At 47.4% G+C, this 25,874-nt stretch overlaps 3 protein-coding genes across 3 annotated transcripts in view; all 3 read right to left on the bottom strand.

Moving 5' to 3' along the window:
* LOC107307422 (glutaminyl-peptide cyclotransferase-like protein) overlaps positions 1 to 2,637 on the bottom strand; it is a 10,865-nt gene extending 8,228 nt beyond the window's left edge. The window contains exon 1 of the mRNA XM_085534558.1: positions 2,584 to 2,637. Coding sequence (XP_085390684.1) covers positions 2,584 to 2,637 — 54 coding nt within the window. The remainder of the gene's footprint in view (positions 1 to 2,583) is intronic.
* An 18-nt stretch (positions 2,638 to 2,655) lies between these two features.
* Positions 2,656 to 3,671, bottom strand: LOC107307624 (C5a anaphylatoxin chemotactic receptor 1-like; the record flags this gene model as incomplete). Its single annotated transcript, XM_085534557.1, is given in 2 exon segments — positions 2,656 to 3,113; positions 3,116 to 3,671. Coding segments are annotated over 2 exon segments (1,014 nt in total), but the record flags the coding sequence as incomplete, so codon positions are not given.
* A 165-nt stretch (positions 3,672 to 3,836) lies between these two features.
* Positions 3,837 to 24,854, bottom strand: LOC107307626 (coiled-coil domain-containing protein 9). Its single transcript, XM_085534556.1, is given in 13 exon segments — positions 3,837 to 3,944; positions 9,933 to 10,160; positions 10,687 to 10,729; positions 13,465 to 13,546; positions 13,655 to 13,686; positions 14,854 to 15,026; positions 17,428 to 17,577; positions 18,877 to 18,960; positions 19,649 to 19,687; positions 19,689 to 19,898; positions 20,710 to 20,805; positions 23,476 to 23,580; positions 24,720 to 24,854. Coding segments are annotated over 13 exon segments (1,353 nt in total). The 5' UTR covers positions 24,723 to 24,854.
* Positions 24,855 to 25,874: the final 1,020 nt, after the last annotated feature.

Here is a 25,874-nt window from a genome sequence, read left to right as displayed (position 1 = left end):
CCTATTAACTCCCCATTGCCCCCTATTGCCCCCCATTGCCCCCTATTACCCCCCATTGCCTTCCTATTGCCCCCCATTGCCCCCCATTGACTCCTATTGCCCCCTATTACCCCCCCATAGACGCCCATTGCCCCCCATTGCCCCCTATTGCCCCCCATTGCCCCCATTGCCCCCCATTGCCCCCTATTACCCCCTATTGTCCCCATATTGTCCCCTATTGTCCCCCATTATCCCCATTGCCCCCTATTGCCCCCTATTACCCCCCATTGCCCTCTATTGCCCCCTATTATCCCCCATTGCCCCTATTACCACCCCATTGCCCCCTATTACCCCCCAGTGCCCCCCAGTGCCCCCTATTACCCCCTATTACCCCCTATTGCGTCCTATTGCCCCCATTGCCCCCCATTACCTCCTATTGCCCCCATTGCCCCCCACTGCTCCCCCATTACCCCTATTACCCCCCATTGCCCCCCATTGCCCCCCCATATATCCCCATTGACCCTATAGGTCCCCATTGTGCCCCATATATCCCCACTGACCCCATTGATCCTATATGTCCCCATTGACCCCCATATGTCCCCATTGACCCCATAGAAAACACACCATTGGCTCATTAGACCCTATTTGATTAATTACTTTTTAATTAGGAACATGGATCAATGGGAACAAACCACAAATGACCCCGTAAAGATGGCGACCCAAGATGGCGACCCCAAAGATGGCAAACAAAGATGGCGACCCAAGATGGCGACCCCAAAAGACCCGATAACCCCAAAACCCCCCAACCAAGACCCCCAACAACCCCAAAACCCCCCATCCAAGACCCCCAAAGACCTGAGAACCCCCAAACCCCCCAACCAAGACCCCCATAGACGGGATAACCCCAAAGATGGCGACCCCAAAGACCTGAGAACCCCAAAACCCCACAACCAAGGCCCCCATCCACCCCTCTGCCCCCCAACAACCCCAAAGACCTGATAACCCCAAAGATGGAGACCCCAAAGACCCACGAACCCCAAAACCCCCCAACCAAGACCCCCAACAACCCCAAAACCCCCCAACCAAGACCCCCATAGACAGGATAACCCAAAAGATGGCGACCCCAAAGACCCAACAACCCCAAAACCCCCAAACCAAGACCCTCAAAGACCCGATAACCCCAAAACCCCCCAACCAAGACCCCCAACAACCCCAAAACCCCACAACCAAGACCCCATAGACGGGATAACCCCAAAGATGGCAACCCCAAAGACCCAACAACCCCAAACCCCACAACCAAGACCCCCATCCACCCCTCTGCCCCCCAACCCCAAAGATGGCAACCCCAAAGACCTGATAACCCAAAGATGGCGACCCCAAAGACCCACCAACCCCAAAACCCCACAACCAAGACCCCCATAGATGGGATAACCCCAAAGATGGCGACCCCAAAGAACCAACAACCCCCAAACCCCACAACCAAGACCCCCAAAGACCCGATAACCCCAAAACCCCACAACCAAGACCCCCAACAACCCCAAAACCCCCAACCAAGACCCCCATAGACGGGATAACCCAAAAGATGGTGACCCCAAAGACCCGATAAACCCAAAACCCCCCAACCAAGACCCCCATAGACGGGATAACCCGCAAGATGGCGACCCCAAAGACCTGATAACCCGAAAGATGGTGACCCCAAAGACCCAATAACCCCAAACCCCCCCAACCAAGACCCCAACAACCCCAAAACCCCCCAACCAAGACCCCCATCCACCCCTCTGCCCCCCAACCCCAAAGATGGCGACCCCAAAGACCTGATAACCCCAAAGATGGCGACCCCAAAGACCCACCAACCCCAAACCCCCCAACCAAGACCCCCATAGACGGGATAACCCAAAAGTTGGCGACCCCAAAGACCCAACAACCCCAAAACCCCACAACCAAGACCCCCAAGAACCCCAAAACCCCCCAACCAAGACCCCCAACAACCCCAAAACCCCCCAACCAAGACCCCCCATAGATGGGATAACCCCAAAGATGGCGACCCCAAAGACCCAACAACCCCCAAACCCCCAACCAAAGACCCCCAACAACCCCAAAACCCCCCCAACCAAGACCCCCATCTCCCCCCTCTGCCCCCAAACAACCCAAAGACCTGATAACCCCTAAGATGGCGACCCCAAGATGGCTACCCCCAAGATGGCGACCCCAAAGACCCAACAACCCCAAAAGCCCCCAACCAAGACCCCCAACAACCCCAAACCCCCCAACCAAGACCCCCATCCACCCTCTGCCCCCCAACTCACACCTCCGTGTCCACCATATTGGCTAACCCAAAGATGGCGACCCCAAAGACCCACCAACCCCAAAACCCCGCAACCAAGACCCCCAAAGACCCAATAACCCCAAAACCCCCCAAGACCCCCATCTCCCCCTCTGCCCCCCAACTCACAACCAAGACCCCCATCTCCCTCTCTGCCCCCCAACCCCAAAGATGGCGACCCCAAAGACACGATAACCCCAAAACCCCCAACCAAGACCCCCAATAACCCCAAAACCCCACAACCAAGATCCCCATCCCCCCCTCAGCCCCCCATCTCACACCTCGGTATCCCCCGTATTGGCGTTGCCGACGTTTCGGGCTCCCGCTGTTCCCATGACTATTGGGTTCCTCACTCAACACCCGGCGCATGGCGGCGCACCACCACCCCCTCCCCATATTCCCCCCGCCCCCCACCCCCCTTTCCTCCCCGCCGCCGCCGCGTAGATCACCGGGTTGGCGCAACTATTGGCGTAAGCCAACCCGGTAAACACCGGATCCAACATGGCGGCGCCGCGGTAAAGCTCGGTGTTGGATCTATTGGCCAACAAGATCAACCCGATGACATGGAACGGCAACCAACACACAAAGAACGTCACCACGATGGCCATGACGGTGCCGGCGGCGCGGCGGGTTCGTCGGACCCCCCTACGGTGTAATTGGGTCAATAGAACCGTATGGCAGACGGTAATGGCGGCGAATGGGAGGAGGAAGCCGACGGTGAAGCGGGTGACGGCGGTGAAGGTTTTGGCGACGCCGGTTGTGCCGTAATCCACCACGCAGAGCTCGGTGTCGGCAAAGGGATCGTGGCGACGCGGCGGTGGATGAAGGTTGGGATGGTGAGGATGGTAGAACTCAACCATATCATCAATGAAACCCAATGAGCTCGGCGCGGCGTCCGGTGTTTATGGCACCACGTGGGTTTGGTGACGATCAAACACCGATCGGCGCTGATGGCGGCCAATAGGAGGACGCTAGAATACATATTAATGATGGCTAACGCCGGGAAGAGCTTACAACCCGTATCACCCAACGGCCAACGGTGATCGCCGGCAACCGGGATGGCTAAGAATGGTAAAGCCATACAACATAATAGATCGGCTATGGCTAAATGGAGATACCAAACCGCCGGCACGGCGCGGTGTTGGGCCATAGAACTCAACCAAATAACGACGGCGTTACCGGGGATGCCGAGGAGGAAGATGGCGGCGTATAAAGTCAATGCGACGCGGTGAGTCCATGGGATGTGATGGGGGACGTGGGTGGAATCGAAGGTGAAGTTGGTGAGGTCGGAGTAGTAATAGTCCGGGTAAGGGTGGGGTGGGGCCAGGAGAGGCTCATTAGGGTAATTAATTAGGATAATTAGGGTTAATTAATGAGCTTAATTAATGAGGGGGGATGGGTTGGGGTCAATGCTGACCTCAATGTCAATGGGCAACAAGTTGGGTCAACGAAGCTTGGTAATGAGGCTAGATATGCTAATGAGGCTTGTTATGTTAATGAGGCTCACTAATGAGGCTCGGTATGCTAATGAGGCTCAGTATGCTAATGATCCTCGGTATGTTAATGAGGGGGCAGAGTCCTTCGGAGTCCAGTAGAGTCCAATGGGATCCAAGTTGCGTTGGAGCTCGTTAGGTAATGAAGCCTGTTAATGAGGCTCATTATGCAAATGAGGTGTGATATGCCAATGAGGCTTGGTATGCAATCGACCCTCGTTATGCTAATGAGGCTCGGTATGCTAATGATCCTCGGTATGTTAATGAGGGGGCGGAGTCCTTCGGAGTCCAGTAGAGTCCAATAGGATCCAAGTTGCGTTGGAGCTCGTTAGGTTAATGAAGCTCGTTAATGAGGCTCATTATGCAAATTAGGCACAATATGCCAATGAGGCTCGGTATGCAAACGACCCTCGTTATGCTAATGAGGCTCGGTATGCTAATGAGGCGATGGAGTGGGTCCCATTCCCAGTTTGGGGCTAAAAAGGGGGAAATATGGGTCAGATGTGGGGCAGAAATGAGCCCAATGGGGCTGCCCCATAAGTGCCTCCCCACCCTATGGGGCTGCCCCATAAGTGCCTCCCCCACCCTATGGGGCTGCCCCATAAGTGCCTCCCACCCCCCAGGACTTACCTTCTCCAATCCTATGGGGCAGATCCGCTATGGGGCAGCTCAGCTCCGCTATGGGGCTCCGCTATGGGGCAGCTCTGCTATGGGGCAGCTCTGCTATGGGGAAGATCTATGGGGCGGCTCCGCTATGGGGCGGCTGCTCAGGAACCGGACATTTCCCCATTTCCTTTAAGCCAACCACAAAGGGAAACTCCAAGGAAGGGGGTGGGGTTGATTTTGGGGTTAAAAATGGCCATTTTGGGTTCTTTGTCAATGTGGGAACATAAGGGGGGGGGAAAGGGGCAATTTGGGGGAAAAAAAGCCAAATTTCCCCATTTTTACCCCAAAATTGTCACCCAAAAGACCCCAAAATTGCCAATTTTCACACCAAAAAACCCAAAATTGTCCCTTAAAACACCAAAATTGCCCATTTTCACCCCAAAATTGCCTCCCAAAAACACCAAAATCGCCCATTTTCAGCCCCCCAAACCCCAAATCGCCCATTTTACCCCTCAAAACCCAAAATTCCCCATTTTAAGTTCAAAAAAAAACCCCAAATTGCCCATTTTCACCCAAAATTTCACTTCAGAAACCCCAAAATTGCCAATTTTTACCCCAAAACTTCACCCCCAAACCCCCAAATTCCTCATTTTAAGCTCAAAAAATCCCAAAATTTCCAATTTTCACCCCAAAATTTGCCCCTAAAAACCCAAAATTCCCCATTTTCACCCCCCATAAAACCAAAATTCCCCATTTTCATCCCAAAATTTCACCCCCAAAAACCCCAAAATCACCCATTTTCACCCCAAAAAACCCAAATTCCCCATTTTAAGCTCCAAAAAAACCCTAAATTCCCTCATTTCACCCCAAAATTCACCTCTCAAAACTCCAAAATCGCCCCTTTTCACCCCAAAATTCGCCCATTAAAACCCCAAAATCGCCCATTTTGACCCCAAAAGTCCCCATTTTCAGCCCCCAAAACCCCAAATTGCCCATTTTCACCCCAAAATTCGCCCCTAAAACCCCAAATTTCCGCATTTTTACCCCAAAAAACCCCCAAATCGCCCATTTTCACCCCAGATTTGACCCCCAAAAACCCCAAAATTCACCATTTTCACCCCAAAATTCATCCCTTAAAACCCAAAAATCGCCCATTTTCACCCCAAAATTCGCCCCTAAAACCCCAAAATTCCCCATTTTCACCCCAAAATTTCACCCCCAAAAAACCCAAATTACCCATTTTAAGCTCAAAAAATCCCAAAATTTCCAATTTTCACCCCAAAATTCGCCCCTTAAAACACCAAAATTGCCCATTTTCACCCCAAATTCTCCCCTTAAACACCCAAAATTCCACATTTTCACCCCAAAATTCGCCCCTAAAACCCCAAATTTCCCCATTTTTACCCCAAAAAACCCTAAAATCGCCCATTTTCACCCCAGATTTGACCCCAAAAAAACCCCAAAATTCACCATTTTCACCCCAAAATTCATCCCTAAAAACCCCAAAATCGCCCATTTTTACCCCAAAATTCGCCCCTAAAAACCCCAAAATTCCCCATTTTACCCCAAAAAACCCCAAATCGCCCATTTTCACCCCAGATTTGACCCCCAAAAACCCCAAAATTCACCATTTTCACCCCAAAATTCGCCCATTAAAACACCAAAATCGCCAATTTTCACCCCAAAATTCCCCATTTTCAGCCCCCAAAACCCCCAAATCGCCCATTTTCACCCCAAAATTCGCCCCTAAAAACCCAAAATTCCCCATTTTCACCCCAAAAACCCCAAAATCGCCCATTTTCAACCCCCAAAAAACCAAATTTGCCCATTTTTACCCCAAAATTTGACCCATTTTCACCCCAAAAAAACCCCAAAATCGCCCATTTTCACCCCAGATTTGACCCCAAAAAATCCCAAAATTGCCCATTTTCACCCCAAAAACCCCCAATCACCCATTTTCACCCCAAAATTCGCCCCTAAAAACCCAAAATTCCCCATTTTCACCCCAAAAACCCCCAAATTCACCATTTTCTCCCCAAAATTTCACCTCCAAAAACCAAAATTACCCATTTTAAGCTCAAAAAATCCCAAAATTTCCAATTTTCACCCCAAAATTGCTTCCCAGAAGAGCCCAAATCACCCATTTTCACACCAAAAACCCTGAAATTGCCCATTTTTACCCCAAAATTCCCCATTTTAAGACCCCAAAACCCCAAAATTCCATATTTTCACCCCAAAATTCACCCCTAGAAACTCCAAATTTCCTCATTTTCACTCCTAAAAACCCCAAAATCGCCCATTTTCACCCCAGATTTGACCCAAAAACCCAAATTCCCCATTTTAAGCTCCAAAAAACCCCTAAATTCCCTCATTTCACCCCAAAATTCACCTCTCAAAACCCTAAAATCGCCCATTTTCACCCCAAAATTCGCCCATTAAAACCCCAAAATCGCCCATTTTCACCCCAAAATTCGCCCCTAAAAACCCAAATTCCCCATTTTTACACCAGAAAACCCCAAAAATCGCCCATTTTCACCCCAGATTTGACCCCAAAAAACCCCAAAATTCACCATTTTCACCCCAAAATTCGCCCATTAAAACACCAAAATCGCCCATTTTGACCCCAAAATTCCCCATTTTCAACCCAAGAAGACCCAAAATTGCCCATTTTTACCCCAAAATTTGCCCCTAAAAACCCCAAATTTCCCCATTTTTACCCCAAAAAACCCCAAAATCGCCCATTTTTATTCCAAAATTCAGCCCTTAAAACCCCACTTAATAATTAAGAAATTAATAATAATTAATTATTATTGTCTTATCACCTTCATTAACATTATAATAATTATTAACATTATAATAATTATTAATTAACATTAATAATAATATTTAATATGTTACAATTAATAGTAATTAATAATTACTACTATTATTATTAATTGTCAACATCATTATTACCTTTATGATTATTAACCTATTAGTTACTTAATTATTATTAATATTATTATTAATTAATCATTAATTAACTACCACCACTCCCACTAATTAATCAATCAACAGACAATTAATTACTAATTACTAATTATTAATTATTAATTATGGGGAGGCATAATTGCTTTAAGGTCTCCTGAAGGGATTAATTACATTATTAATTATTAATTATTATTAATTAATATTAAAATTAAATAAAAAAATTAAATTAATTAAACTAAAATTAATTAAAATTAAATTAAATAAAATTAATATTATTAATTAATAATTGTTATTAATATTAATAATTAACTAACGACCAACTCCCTCTAATTACTGAATTAAAACACTAATAATATTTCTTAATCAATTAATTAACGAGCTAATACTAATTAGTTATTATTGGGGTGGGGGGCACAGAATCCAAATGGGGCTGGATTAATCCCTAATAATTATCCCTTAATAATTATTAATAATTATTAATTATTAATTACTAATTAACTCAGTAACAAGCCCCTCTCCCCTCCCAGCTCATTAATTACCTTAATTAATAAACAATTAACAGACAATTATTAATTATTATTTTATTAAAGGGGGGGGTCGGGGTCTTCGTGATGGTCTCAGTTCTGTTGGGGGGGGAAACAAAGATAATTAATTATTAATTTAATTATTAATTAACTATTAAATATCAGATATTAATTAGTTATCAGTCATTAATTATCAGTTATTAATTATTGATATTTATTTGTTATCAATGGTTAATTATTAGTTATTATTAGTCATCAATTAATAATAAATGAATCCATTAATGCCAACCCCCCAATTAATAAATAATAGAATTAATTACACTAATAATTAATTATTAATAACTAATTAATTAATAATTATGTTAATTATGGGGGAGAGGGAATATTAATTATCCATAATTAGTTATTAATACTTAATTAGTAATTAATTAAAATAATTATAGCATTTGTTAGTTATTAATAATTACTGTATTATTAATAATTAATATATAGTTATTAATATTAATACTATATTAATTAATTATAAGTTAATTAACGAGCCAATAATTGCTGCCCCCCCAGGCATTAATTAATAGCAATTAGTAATTATTATTAATTATTAATTAATAATTACGTTTAATTAAGAGCTAGGAGTCAAAGGGAGGAATGAGGTGGAGGGGGTCAATTAATTATTAGTTATTAATTAGTAATTATTAATCATTAATTACAACCCACCCACCCCCAGTTAATAACCCCAATTAATAAACGCCGCAATAATTAATGACCAATTAACACTAATTAATTAATAATTATTTATTAATAAAGGGGGGGTGTCGGGATCTTCATTCAAATCTATTGGGGGGGGTTAATTAACAACATAATCGCATTAATAAATTAATAATTAATTAAAACGATGGCTAATCAATTAATAATTAATTAATAATTAGTAATTAATTAGTAATTAATTAATTAATCAGCTCTTACGGAAACGCACCCGGAGGAAATCGGACAAATCCACCACGGGGGGGAAGCAGCGTCTGTTAATTAATTAAGGGGGGTGTCATTAATTAGCTTAATTAATAGACTAATTAATAGCTTAATTAACAACCCCCCGCAGTAATTATTAGCCCCCTCCTTATTAATTACCCCCCTCTTAATTATCGGACCCCCCCCAACATTATTACCCCCCCACCCCCATTAATTAGGCCCCCCCTTTAATTAATAGCCTAATTATTAGGCTAATTAATAGCCCCCCTGTTAATTATTAGCCCCAATTATTAACCCCCCCATTTATTACCCCCCCCAATTAATTAACACCCTTCATTTATTAGGACCCCCCCCATGTATTAATACCACCCCCCAATTAATTACCCCCCCCCCAATTAATTAACCCCCCCCTTATTTATTAGAACCCCCCATTAATTAATACCCCCCCCAATTAATTAAACCCCCCCCCCCATTTATTATTAGGACGCCCCCCATTCATTAATACCCCCCCCAATTAATTACCCCCACCTTATTTAATACCCCCCCCCAATTAATTAAACCCCCCCCCAATTAATTACCCCCCCCATTTATTATTAGGACCCCCCCCCATTAACTCCCCCCATTTATTAGGACCCCCCCCCATTTATTAATACCCCCCAATTAATTAACCCCCCCCAATTAATTAACACACACCCCCCAATTAATTAACCCACCCCCTTATTTATTAGGACCCCCCCCATTTATTAATAACCCCCCCATTATTAGGACCCCCCCCATTCATTAACTCCCCCCCCCCATTTATTAATTAACCCCCCCCAATTAATTAACCCTCCCCCTTATTTATTAGCCCCCCCCCCTCTTATTTATTAGGACCCCCCCCAATTAATTACCCCCCCCAATTAATTAACCCCCACCCCCCTTATTTATTAGGACCCCCCCATTTATTATTAGGACCCCCCCCCATTTATTAATACCCCCCAATTAATTAACCCCACCCCAATTAATTAACCCCCCCCCAATTAATTACCCCCCCTCATTAATTACCCCCCCCCCCCCTCCATTTACCTTTACCCTGGGGGGGGCTCCGTGCTCCATCTCCTCCCCCCATTCCTTTTGTGGTGGGGGGGTTTTTGGGGTGTGGGGGGGCTGGGGGTCTTTATTCTCTTCCTGGGGGGGTGACTCCATTTTATTATTGGGGGGGGGGTCTCCATCTTCATCACTGACGTCCTCCCATTGGTCGTCATCATCATCATCGTCATCCGGGGGGGGGGGGGACGATGATGGGGGGGGGGGCTGGGTCTAAATGGGGACCCCCCCCCCAAAAAAGAAATTAGGGGGGGGTCACTTTAAATTGGAGGGGGGGGGGGCAATTAAATGGGGGGGGGGGGGGTTAAATGGGGTTGATAATGGGACCCCCCCCCCAAAGAATTTAAGGGGGGGGGTAATAATATGGGGGGGGGGGTCTGGGTCTAAATGGGGGGGGGGCAATTAAATATGGGGGGGGTAATTAAATGTGGGGGGGGTAATTAAATGGGGGGGGGCAATTAAATGTGGGGGGGTTAATTAAATGGGGGGGGGGTCATTGGAATTGGGTTGGATTATGGGACCCCCCCCCCAAAGAAATTAAGAGGGGGGGGCACTTTAAATGGGGGGGGGGGTAATAAAATGGGGGGGGTTTATGGGACCCCCCCCCCATAGAATTTAAGGGGGGGGGTACTTTAAATAGGGGGGGGGTCTCTTATGGGGGGGGGGTTCTCTTATATGGGGGGGGGAGTTAATTTTGGGGGGGGTCCCTATTATTTTCTATGGGGGGGGGGCTCCTCACCTCCTCCTGTTGCTTCTCTTCCTCCCAGCGGTCGTCGTGCATGCTTTAAAATGGGGGGGGGTTTAAAATGAGGGGGGGGCAATAGATATTAATGGGGGGGGGGCACATTATTAACCCTATTATTGACCTCCCCCCCCCAATTATTACCCACCTCCAATTAATAACCCTATTAATGACCCCCCCCATTTATTAACCCTTCCCCCATTATTAACCCTATTAATGACCCCTTTAAGCCCCCCCCTCATTAAAACCATACCCCCTCCTTTAAAGACCCCCCCATTAAAACCATACCCCCCCTTTAAAACTATACCCCCCCCTTAAAGACCCCCCCCATTAAAACCCTTAAAGACCCCCCCCTTAAAGACCCCCCCCACTTTAAAGACCCCCCCATTAAACCCATACCCCCCCTTAAAGACCCCCCCCATTAAAACCCTTAAAGACCCCCCCCATTAAACCCATACCCCCCCTTAAAGACCCCCCCCCACTTTAAAGACCCCCCCCTTTAAAGACCCCCCCATTAAAACCAGGACCCCCCCCCATTAAACCCATACCCCCCTTAAAGACCCCCCCCCATTAAAACCCTTAAAGACCCCCCCCTTAAACCCCCCCCCCATTAAAACCATACCCCCCCCCCTTAAAGACCCCCCCCCCAATAAAACCATAACCCCCCTTAAGGACCCCCCCCCCATTAAAACCCTTAAAGACCCCCCCCCCATTAAACCCATACCCCCCCTTAAAGACCCCCCCCACTTTAAAGACCCCCCCCATTAAAACCATGCCCCCCCCTTAAAGACCCCCCCCACTTTAAAGACCCCCCCCATTAAAACCATACCCCCCCCTTAAAGACCCCCCCCCTTTTAAAGACCCCCCCATTAAAACCATGCCCCCCCCCTCCCTTAAAGACCCCCCTCATTAAAGACCCCCCCCCATTAAAACTATGCCCCCCCCATTAAAGACCCCCCCCCATTAAAACCATACCCCCCCTTTAAAGACCCCCCCATTAAAACCATCCCCCCCCTTTAAAGACCCCCCCCACTTTAAAGACCCCCCCCCTTTAAAACCAGACCCACCCCATTAAAACTATACCCCCCCCTTAAAGACCCCCCCATTAAAACCCCTAAAGACCCCCCCTTAAAGACCCCCCCCACTTTAAAGACCCTCCCATTAAACCCATGCCCCCCCTTAAGGACCCCCCCCCCACTTTAAAGACCCCCCCCATTAAAACCATGCCCCCCCATTAAAGACCCCCCCCATTAAAGACCCCCCCCATTAAAACCCTTAAAGACCCCCCCCTTAAAGACCCCCCCCATTAAAACCAAGACCCCCCCTTAAGGACCCCCCCCACTTCAAAGACCCCCCCCATTAAAACCAGGACCCCCCCCATTAACACCATACACCCCCCCTTAAAGACCCCCCCCCACTTTAAAGACCCCCCCCATTAAAACCATACCCCCCCCTTTAAAACTATACCCCCCCCTTTAAAGACCCCCCCCCCACTTTAAAGACCCCCCCCTTTAAAACCAGACCCCCCCCCATTAAAACTATGTCCCCCCCTTTAAAGACCCCCCCCCTTAAAGACCCCCCCCATTAAAACACTTAAAGACACCCCCATTAAACCCATACCCCCCCTTAAAGACCCCCCCACTTTAAAGACCCCCCCCATTAAACCCATACCCCCCCATTAAAGACCCCTCCCTTTAAAGACCCCCCCATTAAAACCCTTAAAGACCCCCCCCATTTAAAGACCCCCCCCATTAAAACCAGACCCCCTCCCCCTTAAAGACCCCCCCCATTAAAACCATGCCCCCCCCCAATTAAAACTATGATCCCCCCATTAATACTATGCCCCCCCTTTAAAGACCCCCCCCATTAAAACCACACACCCCCTTAAAGACCCCCCCCTTTTAAAGACCCCCCCCATTAAAACCATGCCCCCCCCTCCCTTAAAGACCCCCCCCATTAAAGACCCCCCCATTAAAACCCTTAAAGACCCCCCCCATTTAAAGACCCCCCCATTTAAAGACCCCCCCCATTAAAACCAGACCCCCTCCCCCTTAAAGACCCCCCCCACTTTAAAGACCCCCCACCCAATAAAACCATACCCCCCCCTTTAAAGACCCCTCCCCATTAAGGACCCCCCCCCAATAAAACCATACCCCCCCCTTTAAAGACCCCCCCATTAAAACCATCCCCCCCCCTTAAAGACCCCCCCCACTTTAAAGACCCCCCCATTAAACCCATACCCCCCCTTAAAGACCCCCCCATTAAAACCCTTAAAGACCCCCCCCATTAAACCCATACCCCCCTTAAAGACCCCCCCCCACTTTAAAGACCCCCCCCCATTAAAACCATGCCCCCCCCTTTAAAGACCCCCCCATTAAACCCATACCCCCCCTTAAAGACCCCCCCCATTAAAACCCTTAAAGACCCCCCCCTTTAAAGACCCACCCCCATTAAAACCATGCCCCCCCCTTAAAGACCCCCCCCCACTTTAAAGACCCCCCCCATTAAAACCATGCCCCCCCCTCCCTTAAAGACCCCCCTCATTAAACCCCCCCCCCATTAAAACTATGCCCCCCCCCCCATTAAGGACCCCCCCCCAATAAAACCATACCCCCCCCCTTTAAAGACCCCCCCATTAAAACCATACCCCCCCTTAAAGACCCCCCCACACTTTAAAGACCCCCCCCCATTAAAACCAGGACCCCCCCCATTAAAACCATACCCCCCCCTTTAAAGACCCCCCCCCTTTAAAGACCCCCCCCCCCCAATTCTCACCTATATCCTTTGCTGGGGAGGGGGGAGCCTCGACCCCGACCCTTCCTCCGTCGGGGGGGCAAAGTGGGGGGGTTGTGTGGGGCTGGATTATGGGGGGGGGGCAGATATTAAGGTTTATTATGTGCCCCCCCCCCATAATTAAATTATGGGGGTAATTGGCCCCATAATATAAAGGGGGGGGGGGATGTACCGGGATCTGAGGGGGGGGCGCCATCCTTAAACCTGTTGGGGGGGGGGGATAAAATGGGGGGGTTAATGGGGGGTAATGGGGGGTAATGGGGGGTAATGGGATCAATGGGGTCAATGGGGCCAATGGGATCAATGGGATCAATGGGGTCAATGGGGTCAATGGGACCAATGAGATCAATAGGGTCAATGGGATCAATAGGGTCAATGGGGTCGGGATCAATGGGTTCAATAGGGTCAATGGGATCAATGGGGTCAATGGAGTCAATGGGACCAATGGGATCAATGGGGTCAATGGGATCAATGGGGTCAATGAGATCAATAGGGTCAATGGGATCAATAGGGTCAATGGGGCATCAATAGGGTCCAATGGGCTCAATGGGGCATCAATAGGGTCCAATAGGATCAATAGGGTCCAATGGGATCAATGGGGCATCAATAGGGTCCAATGGGGCATCAATAGGGTCCAATGGGGCATCAATAGGGTCCAATGGGGCATCAATAGGGCCCAATAGGATCAATGGGGCATCAATCAATAAGGTCCAATGGGACATCGATAGGGTCCAATGGGATCAATAGGGTCCAATGGGGTCAATGGGGAATCAATAGGGTCCAATAGGATCAATAGGGTCGGGATCAATGGGATCAATAGGGTCAATGGGACCAATGGGGTCGGAATCAATGGGATCAATAGGGTCAATGGGACCAATGGGGTCAATGGGACCAATGGGGGGTCAATGGGATCAATGGGGGGTCAATAGGGTCCAATGGGGTCAACGGGGAATCAATAGGGTCCAATGGGGTCAATGGGGCATCAATAGGGTCAATGGTGAATCAATAGGGTCCAATGGGGAATCAATAGGGTCCAATAGGATCAATAGGGTCCAATGGGATCAATGGGGAATCAATAGGGTCCAATGGGTCCAATGGGGTCAATGGGGCATCAATCAGTAAGGTCCAATGGGGTCAATGGGGCATCAATAGGGTCCAATGGGATCAATGGGGCATCAATAGGGTCCAATAGGATCAATAGGGTCCAATAGGATCAATAGGGTCCAATGGGATCAATAGGGTCAATGGGGCATCAATAGAGTCCAATGGGGTCAATGGGGAATCAATAGGGTCCAATGGGGAATCAATAGGGTCCAATGGGATCAATGGGGAATCAATAGGTTTCAATGGGCTCAATGGGGTAGTACCCACATGCCGTCTGTTTTATGGGCGTCCCATTCCCGGCGCCATTTCCCGCTGGGCTGTCGGTGCCGTTCCAGCCGCTCGCGGTCGATTCGATCCCGTTCCCGTTTCCATCGCTCGTATTCGGCCCGTTCCCGACCCGTCATCGACAGCGTCACGTCAACCGACTTCGGGTTCCGACCCTATAAGGATCAATAGGGTCAATGGGGTCAATGCGATCAATGGGGTCAATGGGACCAATGGGACCAATGGGGTCAATGGGGCCAATGGGGTCAATGGGACCAATGGGACCAATGGGGTCAATGGGACCAATGGGACCAATGGGGTCAATGGGGTCAATGGGACCAATGGGGTCAATGGGACCAATGGGACCAATGGGGTCAATGGGGCCAATGGGACCAATGGGGTCAATGGGGCCAATGGGGTCAATGGGGTCAATGGGGCCAATGGGGCCAATGGGACCAATGGGACCAATGGGGTCAATGGGGCCAATGGGGCCAATGGGGTCAATGGGACCAGTGGGGTCAATGGGACCAATGGGGTCAATGGGGTCATTGGGACCTATGGGGTCAATGGGGTCAATGGGACCAATGGGGTCAATGGGACCAATGGGGTCAATGGGGTCAATGGGATCAATGGAGTCAATGGGGTCAATGGGACCAATGGGGTCAATGGGGTCAATGGGGTCAATGGGACCAATGGGGTCAATGGGACCAATGGGGTCAATGGGACCAATGGGGTCAATGGGGTCAATGGGACCAATGGGGTCAATGGGATCAATGGGGTCAATGGGGTCAATGGGACCAATGGGGCCAATGGGACCAATGGGGTCAATGGGGTCAATGGGACCAATGGGGTCAATGGGACCAATGGGGTCAATGGGGTCAATGGGACCAATGGGACCAATGGGGTCAATGGGGTCAATGGGGTCAATGGGACCAATGGGATCAATGGGGTCAATGGGACCAATGGGGTCAATGGGACCAATGGGGTCAATGGGACCAATGGGGTCAATGGGGTCAATGGGGTCAATGGGGTCAATGGGAGCAATGGGGTCAATGGGGCCAATGGGGTCAATGGGACCAATGGGGTCAATGGGACCAATGGAGTCAATGGGACCAATGGGGTCAATGGGACCAATGGGATCAATGGGGCCAATGGGGTCAATGGGACCAATGGGGTCAATGGGACCAATGGGGTCAATGGGGTCAATGGGGTCAATGGGACCAATGGGGTCAATGGGACCAATGGGGTCAATGGGACCAATGGGGCCAATGGGACCAATGGGGTCAATGGGGCCAATGGGGTCAATGGGGCCAATGGGACCAATGGGGTCAATGGGGTCAATGGGACCAATGGGACCAATGGGGAATCAATAGGGTCCAGTGGGATCAATAGGGTCCAATAAGACCAATGGGGAATCAATAGGGTCCAGTGGGATCAATAGGGTCCAATAGGATCAATGGGGAATCAATAGGGTCCAGTGGGATCAATAGGGTCCAATAGGATCAATGGGGAATCAATAGGGTCCAGTGGGATCAATGGGGTTGGGGCCAACAGAGCCAATGGGGTCAATGGGGAATCAATAGAGCCCAACAGGGTCAATGGGTCTTCTCCTATAAGGGGACAACCCCGTTAATCCCATACGAATTGACCCCAATGGGCCTTTTTCACCCCAAATCCAACGCCAAAGACCCCCAAATCCCCCTTTTTCACCCCAAATCCCCCTTTTTTAACCCCAAAATCCCCCTTTTTCACCCCAAATCCCCCTTTTTCAACCCCAAATCCCTTTTCACCCCAAATCCCCCTTTTTCACCCCAAATCCAACGCCACAGCCCCCAAAATCCCCCTTTTTCACCCCAAATCCCCATTTTTCACCCCCAAATCCCCCATTTTCCCCCCAAACCCCACTACAACCCCAAAATCCCCCTTTTTCACCCCAAATCCAACGCTAAAGACCCCAAAATCCCCCTTTTTCACCCCAAATCCAATGTCAAAATCCCCAAAATCCCCCTTTTTCACCCCAAATCCCCCTTTTTCACCCCAAAATTCCCCCAAAATCCCCCTTTTTCCCCCCAAACCCCACACTACAACCCCGAAATCCCCCCTTTTCACCCCAAAATCCCCTTTTTCACCCCAAATCCCCCCTTTTTAACCCCAAAATCCCCCTTTTTCACCCCAAAATCCCCCTTTTTCACCCCCAAATCCCCATTTTTCACCCCCAAATCCCCCATTTTCCCCCCAAACCCCACTACAACCCCAAAATCCCCCTTTTTCACCCCAAATCCAACGCTAAAGACCCCAAAATCCCCCTTTTTCACCCCCAAACCCCACACTACAACCCCGAAATCCCCCTTTTTCACCCCAAACCCACTGCCAAAGACCCCCAAATCCCCATTTTTCACCCCAAAATCCCCCCTTTTCCCCCCAAACCCCACACTACAACCCCAAAATCCCCCTTTTTCACCCCAAACCCACCGCCAAAGACCCCCAAATCCCCATTTTTCACCCCAAAATCCCCCCTTTTCCCCCCAAACCCCACACTACGCCCCCAAAATCCCCCTTTTTCACCCCAAATCTCACCTTCTCTCGCTCCATTCCCACCCTCACGCCCTCGAAGTCGGGTCCCCCCCAATTACGTCCATGTCTTCGACTCCCCTCTTCCTGGGCTGGACCACAACGTCGGGGATCATCCAGAAAGTTCCGGACGGGATTACGGTCATGGAGACCATCCTATAAGAGAGATAAGGGATTTTATATCACGATATATCACGATATGACACAATATATCGCGATATACCACGATACATCGCGATATATCACGATATACCAGGATATATCACAATATATCGCGATATATCACTAAATGTCACGATATATCGCGATATACCACGATATATCATGATATGTCACAATATATTGCGATATGCCACAATATATCACGATATATCATGATATGTCACAATATGTCACAATATATAATGATATATCATGATGTGCCACAATATATCGCGATATATCACGATATACCAGGATATATCACAATATATCGTGATATATCACTAAATGTCACAATATATCATGATATATCACGATGTGTCACAATATGATATATCACGATATGTCACAATATATCGTGATATATCACGATATGTCATAATATATCACGATATATCGTGATATGTCATAATATATCATGATACATTACGATATATTACGATATGTCCTGATATATCGCGATATATTACGATATGTAGTGATATATTATATCGCGATACATTACAATATGTCATGATATATCGCGATATATTACGATATGTTGTGCTATATTGCGATATGTCCTGATATATCGTGATATATTACAATGTCGTGATATATCATGATATATTGCGATATGTCGTGATATATCGCGATATATTACAATATGTCATGATATATCGCGATATATTACGATATGTCGTGATATATTACGATATGTCATGATATTTGCGATATGTCATGATATATCGCGATATATTACGATATGTCGTGATATATTGCGATATGTCACGATATGTCATGATATATCGCGATATATTACGATATGTCATGATATATCGCGATATATATTACGATATGTCCTGATATATCGCGATATATTACGATATATAGTGATATATTGTGATATGTCACGATATGTCCTGATATATCGCGATATATTACGATATGTCCTGATATATCGCGATATATTACAATATGTCCTGATATATCGCGATATATTACGATATGTCCTGATATATCACAATATGTCATGATATATCGCGATATATTACGATATGTCCTGATATATTGTGATATATTACAATATGTCGTGATATATCGCGATATATTACGATATGTCCTGATATATCACGATATATTACGATATGTCCTGATATACTGTGATATGTCATGATATATCGCGATATATTACGATATGTTGTGCTATATCGCGATATATCATGATATATTATGATATATCGTGATATATCGCGATATAGGGGTGATACTGACCCTCTGGTTGCGCTCGTACTCCGCGATCTTCTCCATCTCCTCGTTCATCCGCTCAATGTTCTGACGCCGACGCTCCTCCCATTCCTGGGGGGGGGATATGGGGCAGAGATGGGGGGGGGACACCCCAGAAATGGACCCCAAATCATCACCAACCCCCCCCCCAAACACCCCATAACCACCCCAAGACCCCCCAACCACCACCCATAACCCCCCCAGCCCTATAACCCCCCCCAAAAGCCCCCCAGCCCCATGACTCCCCCAGGCCCCCCCCCAAACACCCCATAACCCATCCCAGCCCCATAAACTCCCCCAAAACACCCCATAACCCCCCACCAAATGCCACCAAAGCCCCCCAACCCCCCCATAACTCCCCCATCCCTATAACCCCCCGACCCCCCACCAAAACACCCCGTAAGACCCCCAGCCCTAAACCTCCCCATAGCCCCCCCCAGCCCTATAACCCCCCCATACACCCACCCCAACCCCCCCAGAACCCCCCACAGCCCCATAAACCCCCCCAAAACACCACATAAGCCCCCCAAAACACCCCATATCCCCCCCAGACCCATTGCCCCCCATACAACCCCCATAACCCCCCCCAGCCCCATAAACCCACCTCAAAACACCCCATAACCCCCCCCAACGCCCCCCAAATCACCCCATAACCCCCCAAGACCCCCCATAATCCCCCCTAATCCCCCCCAAGACCCCCCCCAGCCCCATAACCCCCCCCAACCCCCCCCCCATATATCCCCCCCCCCAATTTACCCACCTGATTCCTCCTTTCAGCTCCGTCCCCCCCCGGCCCCACAGCTCCGTTGCCCCCCCGGCCCCCCCCGACCCCTCCTCCCTCGACCCCCCCCACCCCGAGCCCCCCCCATAACTATATGGACCCCATCTCCCCCCCCCATATTATTATGGGGAGGGGGTTGTGGTTCGGTCCTGGGGGGGCGCGTGGGGGTCCGGGGGGTTTTGGGGGCTGTAATGGGGGGTTTCTTGGGGGTGTTGCGGGGGGGTTGATCCTATAAAAGAAATGGAAGATTTACCTTAAAATGAATAATCCTATATAAGGTCATAACCCCATAACACCCCATATAAACCCAAAACCCCATAAATACCCCATAAATCACCCCCCACCCCATTACATATAACCCCATATAACCCCATAACACCCCACATCCCCCCAAATCCCCCCAAATCCCCCCATATAACCCCATAACACCCCATATAGCCCCATACAACCCCATATACCCCTATATAACCCCATAGAACCGCATAACACCCCATATAACCCCAAAACCCCATAAATACCCCATAAATCACCAACCACCCCATTACCGCTGCCCCATATAACCCCATAACACCCCATATAGCCCCATACAAACCCATATACCCCTATATAACCCCATAGAACCCCATAACACCCCATATCCCCCCATATAACCCCATAACACCCCATATAACCCCAAAACCCCATAAATACCCCATAATTCACCCCCACCCCATTACATATAACCCCATATAACCCCATAACACCCCATATAACCCCATATACCCCTATATAACCCCATAGAACCCCATAACACCCCATATAGCCCCATATAACCCCATACAACCCCATATAACCCCATATAACCCCATACAACCCCGTAACACCCCATATCCCCCCATACAACCCCATAACACCCCATATAGCCCCATATAACCCCATACGACCCCATATAACCCCATACGACCCCATATACCCCTATATAACCCCATAGAACCCCATAACGCCCCATATAACCCCAAAACCCCATAAATACCCCATAATTCCCCCCCCCACCCCATTACCGCTGCCCCATAGCGACGCTGTGGGTCCCGGGTCCGTCGCGGTGCCGTCACAGCCCCCCCCCTCAATTCAGCACGTCGTCGGTCCTCCTCTATTTCCTATAAACCCCAAAAACCCCATAATTTACCCCAAAATTAACCCCAAAACCTATAAGGGGTCAAATATCCCATAAGATGAAGCTCCACCCTATAAAACAATATGGGATTAAGGGATAAATGGTGGGATTATGGGGTGTGGGGTGGGATTATGGGGTGTGGGGTGGGATTATGGGGTGTGGGGTGGGATTATGGGGTGTGGACCCCAAAACCCCATTAATTTACCCCAAAATTAACCCTAATCCCACCCCAAAACCTATAAGGGGTCAAATATCCCATTAGATGATTATGGGATTATTATGGGATCATTATGGGATTATTATGGGATTATAGGATTATAATAGGATTATGGGATTATTATGGGATTATAATGGGATTATTATGGGATTATGGGATTCTTATGGGGTTCCTATGGGATTTCTATGGGATTCTTATGGGATTCTTATGGGATTATGGGATTCTATGGGATTATGGGATTCTATGGGATTTTATGGGATTCTATGGGATTCCTATGGGATTCTTATGGGATTATGGGATTCTTATGGGATTCTTATGGGATTCTAATGGGATTATGGGATTCTAAAGGGATTTCTATGGGATTCTTATGGGATTATGGGACTACTATTGGATTATATGGGATTATGGGATTCTATGGGATTCTATGGGATTCTATGGGATTATTATTACGGGATTCTTATGGGATTATATGGGATTCTTATGGGATTCTATGGGATTCTATGGGATTCTTATGGGATTATTATGGGATTTCTATGGGATTCTTATGGGATTATGGAATTCTTATGGGATTTCTATGGGATTCCGATGGGATTCTATGGGACTCTTATGGGATTATTATGGGATTCTTATGGGATTCCTATGGGATTCTTATGGGACTATTATGGGATTCTTATGGGATTATGGGATTATTATGGGATTTCTATGGGATTATTATGGGATTATGGGACTATTATGGGATTCTATGGGATTCCTATGGGATTCTTATGGGATTATGGGATTCTATGGGATTCTATGGGATTCTTATGGGATTCTATGGGATTATACGGGATTCTTATGGGATTCTTATGGGATTATGGGACTATTATGGGATTATTATAGGATTATGGGATTCTTACGAGATTATATGGGGTTATGGGATTATAATCGAATTATTATGGGATTCTTATGGGATTCCTATGGGATTCTTATGGGATTATGGGACTATTATGGGATCATTATTGGATTATACGGGATTATGGGATTCTTATGGGATTATGGGACTATTATGGGATTCTATGGGATTCTATGGGATTATTATGGGATTCTATGGGATTCTATGGGATTATTATGGTATTATATGGGATTATGGGTTTCTAATCGAATTATTATGGGATTATTATGGGATTATATGGGATTCTTATGGGATTATGGGATTCTTACAGGATTCCTATGGGATTCTAATGGGATTATGGGATTATAATTGGATTATGGGATTCTTATGGGATTCTTATGGGATTCTATGGGATTCTTATGGGATTCTTATGGGATTCTATGGGATTCTTATGGGATTCTTATGGGATTCTTATGGGATTCTATGGGATTCTTATGGGATTATGGGACTATTATGGGATTCTTATGGGATTTCTATGGGATTTTATGGGATTCTATGGGATTATTATGGGATTATATGGGGTTATGGGATTATTATCGAATTATTATGGGATTCTTATGGGATTCTATGGGATTATATGGGATTATGGGATTATAATTGGATTATAATCAGATTATGGGATCATTATGGGATCATTATTGGATTATATGGGATTATGGGATTCTTATGGGATTTCTATGGGATTCTTATGGATTATGGGATTCTAATGGGATTATGGGATTCTTATGGGATTATTATGGTATTATTATGGGATTCTTATGGGATTCTTATGAAATTCTTATGGGATTATTATTAGGGGATTCTTATGGGATTCTTATGGGATTATGGGACTATTATGGGATTCTTATGGGATTATGGGATTCTTATGGGATTCCTATGGGATTCTTATGGGATTATGGGATTATATGGGATTCCTATGGGATTCCTATGGGATTCTATGGGATTATGGGACTATTATGGGATTATTATGGGATTATATGGGGTTATGGGATTATAGTCGAATTATTATGGGATTCTTATGGGATTCCTATGGGATTCTTATGGGATTCTTATGGGACTATTATGGGATTCCTATGGGATTCCTATGGGGTTCTATGGGATTATGGGATTCTTATGGGATTCTTATGGGATTCCTATGGGATTCTTATGGGATTCCTATGGGATTATGGGATTCTTATGGGATTTCTATGGGATTCTTATGGGATTATTATGGTATTATTATGGGATTCTTATGGGATTATGGTATTATTATGGGATTATTATGGGATTATTATTATGGGATTCTATGGGATTATGGTATTATTATGGGACTATTATGGGATTCTTATGGGATTATATGGGATTATTATGGGATTCTATGGGATTCTTATGGGATTATATGGGGTTATGGGATTATAATCGAATTATTATGGGATTTTTATGGGATTCTATGGGATTCCTATGGGATTCTAATGGGATTATGGGATTATGGGATTCTATGTGATTCTATGGGATTCTGGCCGTACCTGGTACCGTCGCACCAAGGCCTCGTTCTTCTTCCTCAGCGCTGCGATGCGTCGGTCCAAGGCCGCGTCCTTCTGCTCCTTCGACCCCAAATCCAACGCGGCAGCCTATGGGGTCAATGGGAAACCCCATAACGTCAATGGGGGACACAGAACCCCATAGAGGAGCCCATAAACCCATAGGGGACCCCATAACCCCATAGGAGACCCTAAAGCCCCATAGGGGACCCTAAAACCCTATAGAAGTCCCAAACCCCATAGAAAACCCCAAAAAACCCATAGAAGACCCCATAGAAGACCCTAAAACCCCATAAGAGACCCTAAAACCCCATAAAGAGACCCTATAACCCCATAAAGGGACCCTATAACCCCATAAAGGGACCCTATAACCCCATAAACGGACTCCATAGCCCCATAGGAGACCCTAAAACCCCATATAAGACCCTAAAACCCCATAAAGGGACCCCATAACCCCATAGAAGACCCCATAGATGACCCTAAAACCCCATAAAGGGACCCAATAACCCCATAAAGGGACCCCATAACCCCATAGGAGACCCTAAAGCCCCATATAAGACCCTAAAACCCCATAGAAAACCCCATAACCCCATAGAAAACCCCATATAAGACCCTAAAACCCCATAAAGGGACCCCATAACCCCATGGAGGGACCCCATAGCCCCATAGGAGACCCCATAACCCCATAGGAAACTCTATAACCTCATAGAAGACCCCATAGAAGACACTAAAACCCCATAGAAAACCCCATAACCCTATAGAAAACCCCATAGAAGTCCCTAAAACCCCATAAAGGGACCCCATAGCCCCATAAAGGGACCCCATAGCCCCATAGGAGACCTTAAAGCCCCATAGAAGACCCCATATAAGACCCTAATACCCCATAAAGAGACCCCAAACCCCATAAAGGGACCCCATAGCCCCATAGGAGACCCTAAAGCCCCATAGAAAACCCTATAACCTCCAAACCCCATAGAAAACCCCATAGAAGACCCTAAAACCCCATAAAGGGACCCCATAACCCCAAAGGAGACCCTATAACCCCATAAAGGGACCCCATAGCCCCATAAGAGACCCTAAAGCCCCATATAAGACGCTAAAACCCCATAGAAAACCCTATAACCCCATAACCCCATAGAAAACCCCATAACCCCATAGAAAACCCCATAGCCCCATAGAAAACCCCATAACCCCATAGAAAACCCCATAGCCGCCCCCCCCGCCCCCACCATAATGGCGTCGCTCCGGACGCCGCCGTCGCTTTCCCAGAGTGCTTTGCGTGGAATACTTCCTGCTTCCGGTTCCTTTTGAGACTTCCGGTATAATTTAAAAGGGCGATGGCGAAGGTGGGGCCCACCGATGGGGTTGGGTGCCCTATAGACCCTATAATGACCCCATAACTGGCCCCATATATGTTATTTATCCCATAATAGCCCCCATAGTGGCCCCGTATATAACCCTATATCCCCTATAGAGCCCCATTGACCCCTATAGTGCCCCATAGACCCCTCCCATACCCTATAAGGACTCCATATACAGCCCTATATCCCCTATAGAAACCCCATAGACCCCCCCATACCCTATAAGGACCCCATATATAGCCCTATATCTCCTATAGAGCCCCATAGACCCCTATAGTGCCCCATAGACCCCCCCATACCCTATAAGGACCCCATATATAGCCCTATATCTCCTATAGAGCCCCATAGACCCCTATAGTGCCCCATATATAAACCCATAGTGTCTTCATATCCCCATAAGAACCCCATAACAACCCCATAACGACCCCATAACCCCATAATAAACCCATAACAACCCCATAACCCCAATAATAACCCCATAACAACCCCATAACGACCCCATAACGACCCTATAACCCCATAATAACCCCATAACGACCCCATAACGACCCTATATCCCCATAGGAACCCCATAATAACCCCATAACCCCATAATAACCCCATAAGGTCCCCATATCCCCATAATAACCCCATAATAACCCCATAACGACCCCATAACGACCCTATATCCCCATAAGAACCCCACAATAACCCCATAACCCTATAATAAACCCCATAAGAGCCCCATAATAACCCCATAACCCCATAATAACCCCATAAGGTCCCCATATCCCCATAATAACCCCATAATAACCCCATAACGACCCCATAACGACCCTATATCCCCATAAGAACCCCATAATAACCCCATAGCCCCATAATAGCCCCATAACCGCCCCATAACCCCATAATAAACCCATAACAACCCCATAACGACCCTATAACGCCCCCCCCCCCTTTTTCCCGCGCTCTCCTCCAAAAGTAGGCGGGGCTTCCTCAGGCCCCGCCCACTCCGCCCCTTAGCCCCGCCCCTTCCCCTTAGCC

The sequence above is a fragment of the Coturnix japonica genome, unplaced genomic scaffold, assembly GCF_054131305.1.
Source record: "Coturnix japonica strain WE unplaced genomic scaffold, WE-NBRP24 Scf085, whole genome shotgun sequence".
Classification (NCBI taxonomy): domain Eukaryota; kingdom Metazoa; phylum Chordata; class Aves; order Galliformes; family Phasianidae; genus Coturnix; species Coturnix japonica.
The sequence above is the reverse complement of the archived record's forward strand: the minus strand, read 5'-3'. Positions and strand labels throughout refer to the sequence as shown.